General features: G+C 39.1%; 1 protein-coding gene across 1 annotated transcript in view; it reads right to left on the reverse strand.

The window, feature by feature from the left end:
- LOC107669368 (sodium/calcium exchanger 1-like) overlaps window positions 1–12,101 on the reverse strand; it is a 69,524-nt gene that overhangs the window by 32,915 nt on the left and 24,508 nt on the right. Inside the window, exons 2-3 of the mRNA XM_016461555.1 lie at window positions 9,845–11,228; window positions 8,555–9,069 (exon numbers count right to left, since the gene is read on the reverse strand). Coding sequence (XP_016317041.1) covers window positions 8,555–9,069; window positions 9,845–11,170 — 1,841 coding nt within the window. The 5' untranslated portion in view covers window positions 11,171–11,228. The remainder of the gene's footprint in view (window positions 1–8,554; window positions 9,070–9,844; window positions 11,229–12,101) is intronic.

Consider the following 12,101-nt stretch of genomic DNA (forward strand, 5'->3'; position numbering starts at 1 on the left):
GTTAACCCTTAAATGCATACCTTGGGTCTTTAGCGACCCGGGACATCATTCTCTACCCTCTCCCTCCTTAATTTTTAAAGTTAGACGTCAACTTTCTTAGTATTTCTCAATCTATTCATTATAAACAATATAACAAGAAAAAAAATTGTGAAATATAAAAGAATGCCAGTTTTCTGATTATTTTTTTGTAAAAAGTGTATAGGGTCGCTAGACACCTGAGGTATGTAAATGTGTAAGAATTGTTTTCCTGCAACTATATTTACATATCTGATGACTCAATATGTGCAATGCATCTTTTTCCTTAAGGTGGCACTGTTTGATACACAATGATGACATGACGTTTCACTCATAATTAACGCAGGCATAAATCATATCATCAGCAAAAAATTAAGTGGTTTGAATGGCTTTACTGCAGAGCAATTACTATACGCAAAGAAATATAAATGTCACTGTCATTTGATGCTGGATGTGGTGAATAAGCTGCCAGTGATCAAAATATTGAATATGAAGTCACTGAAAACGATAGTTTTGAGAATATGGCTGAGATCGCGAATATGAGGCAGATGCTGAATGTACTGTGGAAGTGCGCTCTGACGATGACAGCGATGGTAAAATCATCTGCTCAAATTGAACCTTTTTAAGTTTCAAAAGGTAACAAAATATGCCCACTCGTCACATATACACTTAAAAATAATACCTAAAAATGACTTTTCAATCAAAATTTTAGGCCACCAACCACCATCTGGTCACAGCCCTTCTCCCTGGTCCCCCTCCACTTTCACTGTAGAGGAGCTTGGACATTCAGATAAATCTCTCCTTATGTGTTCAACAGAACAAATAAAGTCAGACAGAATATTCATATTTGGGTGAGCGATGTCTTTACACATTTTCTAGACACCAGAATATGTGTTAGAACCTAGAAGAGATTAAGTTAATATTGAAATGAATTCAAATTAATTCATTAAAATCGGTGTACCTGATGAAATGATTTGGCAGGCATTCTGTTAGAATGATGATACATTACAAAATCTGTGTTTAAACATGGTCCTAAGGTTTTCCCCCATGTTTAAATCAGTGGGGATGTTTAGCATGCAGATTGTTTGTGTCAGAAGGCTGGGTCACTATCGATTTGTCACACCCCACAAACTCCCAGAGCCGACGGATCCCGCTCCTATTGATTCGCTCTTTTCTTTACTCGTACAGATCATCATGTAAGCCTCTGCCGTGTGCATGTTTCCTGCCTGTTCTGAGAGCAGCGCTTACATAAGCGCACTCATAGCCCACTTCACATCGCTTCAACTCAATTTTCTTTGGCACAGATTCTCATTTTCATATGAGAATAGCAGAGCAAACAGGAAAATAACACAAGCAGTCATATAAACACACAGTGGGTGTGGGGGAGAGGATGAATGGATCATCATGCCATCGGAGCGCAGGGGTACTGGGAGTGTTTAAAATTCTCAGTATATGTCATTCTGTTTTAATGGGAATGAATACACACCAAAATGCATACTTGTGCATAATGTTGGACCCCTTTACAATCCTGCACACACACACACACACATACACACACACAAACAAGTACCAAGAATCCCCTGGTCTGCTGCTGTCTGGTGTCAGTTGTCTGTTATTGTGACTGCAGTGGGAATAAGAGTCAAGCTTCTGTTGTGCTGTTTGGCAGAGGCGGTTCAGCTGTCTGTTCAGCAAAAATCATTCATGCATTTAAGGGTTAAATGTTAACATTAATAACAGAATCCCTGTGGCAGACACCAAATAATTAAATTACATTTTAAATACATATCAAAGAATGTCAGTATTCCTATTTGAATACAATTTTAACACACTGTAATTTAATGCATTTATGTTTAGTATAAATCTGATTTGGCATCATTTATAGCTGTTAATAATAATATTTATAGAAAACACAGATATTACTGTGACGAGTGGGGGTGGGGCCGAGAGCCGTGGGAATGGAGCGAGGCCGGTGGAGTAATTGATGATGAGCGACACCTGCACCACTCACCGGTCTCGAGTCCCAAAGACCACAATAATCCACTGACAAACACACTCATATGCACATATGCAAATGCACACAAATGCATCCAGACCCATACGGAAATATAAAACCTATGAAAAAACCTAAAAAAAAGCTATGAAACTCAAAACCTTTAAAAAACAGAGGCTCATATGCATTTTTTTCCTACACGTGTGTAACCATGCTTTGAACATGAAAGCAAGCAATCGAAACATACATGCAGAAACTAAGAGAATCTGGAGTCAAATTCACTCATCCACCCACACAGACACACTATACACAATTCCACACCACCTCCAACATGTTCTCAGGAGTGATCACACTCACACATAGCTATATGGGAATTGTAAGGAATTCATCGACTCTCGTTATGATTTCACTGAACGATTTGGGTTTCTTAAAAGTTCCATTATTGATTGAGCATTTTGTTTTTCATTTATTTTTAACCAGATAGTACAGAACTTTAATATCAACCATTTATTGGTTAATTGTCATACAGGGTTGAAGACTACAACTAAAGTGGTTGCAAATGCGCAAAAATAATTAAGAGCTGAAATGTAATTGATGTAGCAATAGATCTTTTCTTCTGCATATTGACATACATCTGAGAGAAACAGATTACTGAAAAAGAAATAAGTCACCAGAGAGAACTATGTCGTTTCACCGAAAGATTGAGTTAAGACATTTTGATTAAAAAGGTAAAAACATTTTTTAAATGACACAGAGAGATGGATGGATGGATGGATTGATGGATGAATCATTCGCAATAAGATCAATAAGATGCATTTAGAAAATAGGTAGGGTGAATTTCCATTTCATGCCAACTTCAAACTTTATTCAGGCAAAAATTTAATCAGTGAATCAATCAGTTTACAACTGACTCCCTCACTGAACTGCAAATCATTTTACGGTTATGTCTTATTCAAAATGAATGGGAAATAAACTTAGTTACATTAGTCTTACATTAGTCTATTCACTGACTTCCTGTTTACATGATGACAATGTGTAAATAAGCATACATATTCACATTTTAATGTATAAATTAATAATCCTTCTAAAACAAATCTTCAATTATTTAAAAAAACATACAAGGTAACATTTTCATGCTGAATTGAGGTTAAATTAATATTTTGGGTGGCATATATAATATATTATAATCAACATTAATTGTCAGTTTACCGGTATTCGCCAGAATTGTAATACTGGTGCATTAGATATCATAATTTTTCCACTTCTGAACACACGCAAAAGCTCGTACGTGGCACACGGTCATTCACCCGCCTCCAAAATGACTCACATGCACCCTTTAGAATCAACATACACTCACACAGGTCAGATCTTTCCATGACAGACAACACATTCAGTATGACACATTTCATGTAAAACACACACATACATACACACACACACACACACTCCCACACAGTGCTTGACTTCTGTAACCCTCTCTAGTTGCCCAACACACTGAACAGTATGAGTGAACTGTTCAAACAAATCACCCTCATCTCTCATGCCTCCCTCATTCTACCTTCCCTTCCGCCCACGCACCTGCTTCTCAACACTTCTTTCTCTCTCTTTTCTCCTCTGTGAATTATAGCTTGTGCTTTATCATCACATCATGGTTTAATTCTATCCATCCCATGATGCCTTGCACACCATTATGCATCTCTTCATTTCGCTGCTCTCTTACTTTTCAACTAATAACTTCAATCGATGCTTCCATCTGTCCCTGCTCTCATTTCTCATTCATTGTGCTCCCCTTCCATCATGTCATATTGTTCCCAGTCCAATCTTACTAACCAGTGGAATCAGGGCCGTTGTGCACATATTGTTTTGGAGGGAGTACCGGCAGCAGTCCTGACTCACTCTGTGCCTGTGGCGAGATAAGCCCAAAGGCAAAAAACATTTACCATGCAAAAGGAAACATGATGAAATCTCAATCTAATATTCAGATGCAGCCAAAGCATCAAATAATGCAAGACTTTTTTCTACAAAAATTTAAACAATTTAAATTTGGAATTGAGCATTAAGTTATTTGATTTTGATGCAAGAAGTCCTAGGTCTATAACCTGTTTATGAGAAACAGGGGTGCCTTTGGTTGCTATGAGCGTTTCAAGTCAATTTACCCCCTGGTTAACAGTTGTATTGTAATGATGCTTTATGTAGACCATTATCTTCTAATTAATATAACAATCTTATAAATACTCATTTAGCTAGTTTAAATGGTGGGAAGTGCTAACTTTTTGTAATGAGTAGAAAGGTACCAATATTTCTGTGAATATTTATTTTACATATTTATGTAATATATTATATATTTTTGTGTATACATTGGGGTCAGTAAGATTTGTTTGAAAGAAACTGACTAATTCAGCAGGAATGCATTAAACTATAGTTAAAACATTTATAATGTATAAATATTAGTATTATCATTAACTTATTAGTAGTAAATTATATGTATTTATATGTATAGATCTGTACAGTATGTATAGATCTGAATTCGAAAACAGTTCCCTTTCATGGTAAATAAAAACTATACCTCCACGGTGTCCAGTTTTACACTTATTTTGGAAGTTGCATTCAATATCTACTTGGCTTAAGGATCTGGGGTGTGTTTCCCTAAACCCTCTTAATGCTACGTCATTCTTAAGTTGTCATACCTTAAGCTGTATCTTAACATTAAAGGGGTCATATGATGCGATTTCAAGTTTTCTTTTCTCTTTGGAGTGTTACAAGCTGTTCGTGAATAGATATGCAAAGAAAGAAGGCGTAACTTTGATTTTCGCTGTAGTATTGTTGCCGCCGCCGCCATGTCGTGGAAACGCTGTGTGTTTCGTTGTGAAAGCGAAACTACTTTGTTTGATCTTCCAAAAGAGGACACAGCTAGAAATCAGTGGTTCAGTTGTATTTACAACACTATTCCAGAACAGTTCAAACCAAATATTCAGATGTGTGCAACGTATTTCACGGAGGACGAGGACTGTTTCCTGGTAGAGCAGTCTACAATGCTGGTGTTCCAGTGAATTCAGTTCCCCTGTTTCCCTTTCAGCACATGCTGACCCTATACAGTCTATGATGCTGACAAATAATGCTGACTCACAGCCTGTAAGTACGTTTTCATAAGAACAATGAGCTTTGTAAAAATTAGAAAAAAAATTGTTTCAGAAAGGCGGGGCATAGAGGAGAAACAATAATGTACAGTATGTGGAAAATAATGTGTTTTTTTATCCTTAAACCGCATAAACACATTTCATTACACCAAATACACAAAATAATGTTCTTTTTTAGCAAAGTCATATGACCCCTTTAATATGTGTTTCCCGAAAGGTTCTTAGTTAAGTATACCTAAATGTACATCAGCTGGCAAAAAAATTAGGCAGTAAAGGCTTAGGAGTCTATTTAAAGGGAATGATTGTGGTAGGGAGTTTGGTCAAACTATGGCAGCGATACTGCGAATAGATGTGCTAAATCAAAGATGGTACCGTCCGTGGAGCCATTTAGTGTATGAGCACTATTTCATGTGTGAAAACATTAGTTCCCTGGCTACCATGTCAGAAGCTGCAATTCTAAAAAAAAAAATTTGCCTGTCACGGCAACAATTTCAGCAGCTTTTAGATTTTGTTGGTGCTGCTGGTGGCTCTCCTCTTTTTTTTCTCCACCATAGTAGCTGTTGATTATATGTTTCCAGTGTGGCGCTTTTATTGAGTAGGTCAACCATTAACAGAAATTAGTGATTTACACCAATAATGTGATGCGGCTGCTGGGCAATCAACCGTGGTTGTGAAGTAAATGAAGACACTATGGCAAATTTATAATGCTAATATAAATGACCCTTTCAAAGGCCAGTGAAGGCATACTGCCAGTTAGTGTTGTCAGGGCCAGATTTAACTCTTATTGTGACATAGGCAAAAAAATATATAGGTAATAATTAATATATATTATTACCACCCAAAAACAAACAAAAACTATAAATAACTATAAAACAAAAACTATAAACACTATAATATAAGCAAACAAAAATTATAATCCATGGAAATCATTACAGTGTTCTCTATCGCAGAATCCCATTGCTGATTACAAAACATAATTTTATTGTACAGCTACTAACGGAGACTTGAGCCTTTAATATTCAAACTAGTTATTAGAGAGAGAGAGAGAGAGAGAGAGAGAGAGAAATTAAGCGTGTGTGAATTACCTGAGTCTGTGCATCTCTCAGCAGTGTTCGGCAGCAGCGTCTCTACTAATATCAAAACTGTAAGTTGAACTGCTTCAAGAACAGCGCTGTTATTACCTCCATGCTGAGAAATGTCATGTAGCTTTTCACTTGCAAATCTACTTTATTGATAAAGTCGCAGGGCAGCGTTGACAAGTTTCTGTGCGTGTGTTTGATCCGCGTGTGTGCTGGACTGTGAGTCTGTACTGTATATGTGTGCTTTTTTATGAGAAAGTGTGGGAGAAAGAAAGTGTGAATTTTGTAGATAATAAAACTTAATTTGGTGTGGAAAACATGGAAATTGTTTGTTGTTTTTGTCGTATTGTTTGTAATATGTATTTGCTTGGTTAATGTCTTTTCAAATTTTGGTTCTTTTGATGTTGTAGGTAGCCCATAGAATAAATAATTCTTTCTCCTCATTGTAATTGGGCCCCCCGGGATGTGCGAGCATAGGCACATGCCTAGAATGCCTATATGCATAAATCCGGCCCTGAGTGAAGTGGGTTGAGGCATGATACTTTTGGGCATGAGGCTTCGGGTTTTGAAATTATATAAAATATCCAGGGCTGGATTTAGTTTGCAATTTGGATTATTTTTTAAGATCCCATGAGTCCTGATAAATGCAATTTCAACTATTTCTGAAGTGTTTCTTTTATAAAGAACACCGCTTTCTCACATAACTCTGTGAAGCAGACCCTGCATAGATTTAATAATCGATTTTCAAACCATCGACATCAATCAATTTAGCACCACTGCCACAGACAGCACTTAATAACATTGCACGTAAGAAGCAACCTCCTAAGGCAGGGGTGTCCAAACTCGGTCCTGGAGGGCTGGTGTCCTGCAGAGTTTTGCTCCAACTTGCCTCAACATACCTGCCGGGAAGTTTCTAGCATGCCTAGTAAGAGCTTGATTAGCTTGTTCAGATGTGTCTAATTGGGGTTGGAGCTAAACTCTGCAGGACACTGGCCCTCCAGGACCGAGTTTGGGCACCCCTGTCCTAAGGTATAGTTCGTGGAATAATCCTAGAAAAGGTACACATTTAAGTATACATTTAGGGTCTTCATAGCACAGTAAGAGACAACGTTATCGGGAAACGCACCCCAGAGGGGTTTGTCAGTTTGAATGGGTATGCCGCTTATGATTAGAACTTCTCCATCTTGGAATGCATGAGCTTTTCTCTCAATGTCAATGCAGTTCATCCATGACTTGCAATGCTACGTTCACCCCAACACCTATTTCAGTTGTTTACCTACAACCTGACAAGCAGTTTACAACAACAACTGCCTCCCTCTCTCTGTTGCCAGCATGTTCTTTTCTACAGTTGACCTGCTCACCTCAGTTCTGCAGCAGCGTAGTGTGCTTGATGTGCAGGTCAGTATCGATTTTCAGGATTGAGAGAAAACTCAGCAGCTTTATCATTCTCCATCTCCCCCTCTCTGGCTTTCTTACAGACTTCACACATCTCTTCAATGTTATCCCTTGTTTATTCCTTTTTATGTGCGACTTATAGATTTCCTTCTGCTAGCTCTTATCTATCAATGTTTCTTGTTTTAGCATTGGAGCCCGTAATCCAAGCATACTCTGATCATACCAGGTCATCAGGGCACATTGTCTTACTTTAACTACCAATCTGTGGTGGAAACTTTCATGTACATGCAGACTACAAATAGAAATCTGAGATATGGGCCACATACCAATTTGCATTTGTCACTGACACTGTAATGGACTTGAAATGATGAGACATAGCCCCCAAAGATTTTAATAATAATTAAATAATAATTCAAATAAAAATATTAAAATAATAAAAAAAAAGTTTTTCCAAGTCATTAAACGATAGATTCTTTGTGAATCCTTTAATTTAACAAAAGTGATTGATAAAACCCTACTCATTAACATCATGTCATTTCAAGTCATTTTAAAACTCTCTTGTCTGACTTGTCACCTATATTTCACTACTGTATGTCAAAACACAATTTTAAGATGTAGTAGTTTGTCCCAGATCTTACATACTGCCTCATAAATACTTACAACTATGCACTTTTCTATCTCTAGTCAAGTATGCACTTTTAGTGCAGAGTAGAAGTATGTAAATTGGGATGCAGCTTTGAGTTAAACTTTTAATGACAAGAATGACTTGATTCAGTCTTGCGTATTCAAACACAAAAACATATGCTTTCTGCAAACATCAGTGTAAGTCTCAATCAGTGTTGGCAGTGACAAAGAGCATTTTGTCTCCTTGAAATCCGCCCATGCACACTTGATAAATTAGTAGTAAAACATATTCAAGTAAGAATATTTAAACTTACATGGTCTCATCATTGAGGAACTCCAGTTTGCCAGCCACCTCTTCATAGTCTTCTCCAGCTTTGGAAGTTCCTTCGGTAGTGTGGTACGGTACTGCCACCTTCCCCCTCGCTCCAGATGTTCTGTGGACCTTCACCTGCATGATGCCCACGCTTTCACTCACTCGTGTGGAATTGCTCTCGAACGTGAAGATCCCCGCGTGGTCGTCATCGTAAATGGTCACCGTGGCAGTGTGCGCGTTACCCAGGGCAGCTTTTGGAGCAATGTGGCTGGACGCCATAATGCTGTTGCCTGGAGACACCGCATTAGGGTCGAGGACGGAGACCTCGGCACGGTGGACAACACGAGGGTTGCTGAGATTTACATAGAAATGCTCATCTTCCTCAAATATGTCATCGTCAATCACGCCAACTGTCAGCTCCTTCACCGTCTCACCTGGTTTAAAGACCAGAGTGCCCTCGGCGAATTCATAGTCTGATCCTGCGTTAGCAGTGCCATCCTCTGTGCGATAGTCAACCTAGACACAGGAACAGTTTCTACTGTCATACAGCTGAAGTGCTAAGGAAGCAATGCTATCTTTTTATGTTCAAGAGGAACAGTGAATGGGAAAAAAATCTTATTCTGTTTTAAAGATTCCAAGAACAACAATTAATAATAATTAATAACAATAATAAAATCAAATATTAATCGTATTATATAATAATAACAGACATTTATATTTTATAAACTTATTATCATTGTTATGCTGTATTGTTGTTATTATTATTATTTTTATTATTATTATACTGAATAATAATAAAAAAATAATAATAACTTATTTTGACTGATCATATCACATAATAATAACAACAGATATTTTTTTTTATTTTATTAACTTCTAATAATTATTATTTGGTATTATTATGAATCATATAACCAAATAATGACAAAATTATATTATTTTTTTTAAATAATTATTATGTGGTAATAATAATATTAATATTAATGATAATATAGTATATTTCATCGTCTTATCAACACCACTTAAAATAATTGAATCAAATTTCCCGTTGTAAACTTCACAATTGAAAGGTTTAAATAATAAAATGTGCTAATCTGAAATCTGTTAAAACAGTGTCATTTAACTGCTCGTCTCCTAAGTGCTGTATTTATTTAAAATAGCTCTGAGAGTACATCCTCTCTGGGAATCATGTAGGTTTCTGGCCTCAAAATTATATCACATCCATATAATTAAAGTACAATCACAGCAATGTAATCACAGTACTGTTGGGTAAAGACAGCAGAATCATTACCTTGACAGTGCAGCCACTGTCTCCACCATGTCGGGTCACGGAGAGTTTTAAGGAGCCACAGTTCTCAAAGCATTGGTAATGGGAAGGCTCAAACTCCAGGTAGATGGTGTGAGGGTCTTCTTCCTGGGCATTAGACTCATGGCAGCTAACCACCTTCCTGGCTTGGTCTGCAGCATGCTTCTTCAGGATGTTCCCTGCTCCGATCATCATGCGGGTGGCCTGGATGCGATAAAAAGCTCGACTCTTCTGCTGTTGCACAAGCACTTGATAGTTTGCCATCTCGATCAGCTGCTCCATGTCCTTCTCCGGGTGTCTTTGCTTGAGCTCCTTCAGAGTACGAGCCATGTCCCTCCTGGCCTCCTCTTCTTCCCCTCCACCTCCTCCACCACCTCCTTCCTCCACACCGGCCAGCATCCCATCAAGTGCCTCCTTGTGGTGGGAATTGGCACCTTGGCCGTCCATCTCCATATCCATCTTGGTGAACATGCCATCACCCTCCGTCTCAATGATGATGCCACGGTTCTTGTCAGCACGGTAGCGCTTGTGGACGTATTTGTAAAAGAGCAAGCGACGGTCAGCGATCCAGGCTTGAACCACACAGAGTGGAAAGAAGAGGAAAGTAAGCACGGCCTCCCAGACTTCCACCACACCGGGAGAGAAGACAGAGAGGATCAAGTAGAGCCAAATGTAGGCGAATATGCTCCAGGCTGCCGTCACAAAGAAGACCCTCAAGTGCTTGATTTTGCGTACCTCGCCATCTGGGACCACGTAAACACAGATGGCGATGATGATGAACATGTTGAATGCAGCACTACCCACAATTGTGCTCGGGCCCAGGTGACCAGCCTCAAACTTGTGCCCGCATACCTCAATCACGGATAACAGGATCTCAGGGGCCGACGATCCCAAAGCCATGAGGGTCAAGTTGGACACGGTCTCATTCCAGATGCGTACGGTAGCAGTGGTGGTCTCGCCGTTGGGTTTGTTGATCGTTATCTCCTTCTCTTGAGATGTAATCACCTCGATGGATGACATGAACCGGTCGGCGATGATGGACATGCCCAAGAACATGTAGACAAGGGCCACAAAGTAGACGATGGCACGTGCCACCTTGTCGCCCACAGAGGGGTTCTGGGGGTTCCATACCGGCAGGACGACACCATCAGAGCAGCTGTCCTCTCCTGAACAGTTCCCCGGGCTGCTGTGGGACACATCGCCACCGGCCTGAGACAGATGGGCGAGGCCCAAGAGGAAGATCAGGAGGAGGAGAGAGGAAAGGCAAGGAGTGAAGTAGAAAGGGGTCGACGGAAGGCGCAAATGAAGCATGGTGGCAGCGTAGCGGTAACTGTGTCTACCAGTCGCAGAGATGACGATCAATAAACCTCTGTAACACACAAAAGCAACAGAATATTCACATTGGTGAGAATGACAATTCAAAAAAGACCTGTTAAGTGTATCTAAATGTAACATTCACATTAAGAACAGCTTCAAAGTAGAGGTCTGCATTCCAGCAGGACCTGACGCAACTGAGTGAAGTTTTGAATTGCTGAGTGAGAGTGGGAAGATAGTGCTTTGTGTGCTGGAAATGGGAGAAAGAAATGACTGGTGGGACTCAAACAAAATATAAATATCTAAATTAAAGTTACTTAAATTTATTTTATTTTATGGCATAAGCATTGTGTGTGTGGGAATCAGAAAAAAAGCCTATGACACCAGGGTGAGACAGAATCATACTGAAACAGGACAGAAAATGTTGCATTGATCTCAACCTGCGGGATTTTGCAGGCGGGAGCGGGACAAAGCGTAAAATTTGCGGGCAGGAGCTAGTAAGAAATATAACATATTTTTAACAGGAATAGGATAGAAAAATCTGAAAAATTCCACACAGACCTCTACTTCATTGCTTCAAACATCACCTGAAACAGATTAATTCAGGGAGAATGGGGTTGCTGTTGGTTGCAAACAGAGTTCCTGACAGCACAAGACAGCTTGCATCATGGTGAACTCTTAGAAGGGTTGCGTCTCAGAGAGCACAAGCTAGTCAACCCTATAACAATATGATCATGCCTGACAAACTGTACACATCTGATGATTACAAGGAACCAAAACATAAAAATGCAACAATACCTCATATAATATAGAAATAAGACCTCATCCATTTTATATTGTATTCACTTTTGAGTTAAGCCTCTTAGTCTTATGGCGCTTTTCCACTGCATGGTACGGCACGGTACGGCTCCGCGCGGGTCTCTTTTTG

This window comes from Sinocyclocheilus anshuiensis, unplaced genomic scaffold (assembly GCF_001515605.1).
Source record: "Sinocyclocheilus anshuiensis isolate Anshui unplaced genomic scaffold, SAMN03320099.WGS_v1.1 scaffold180, whole genome shotgun sequence".
Classification (NCBI taxonomy): Eukaryota; Metazoa; Chordata; class Actinopteri; order Cypriniformes; family Cyprinidae; genus Sinocyclocheilus; species Sinocyclocheilus anshuiensis.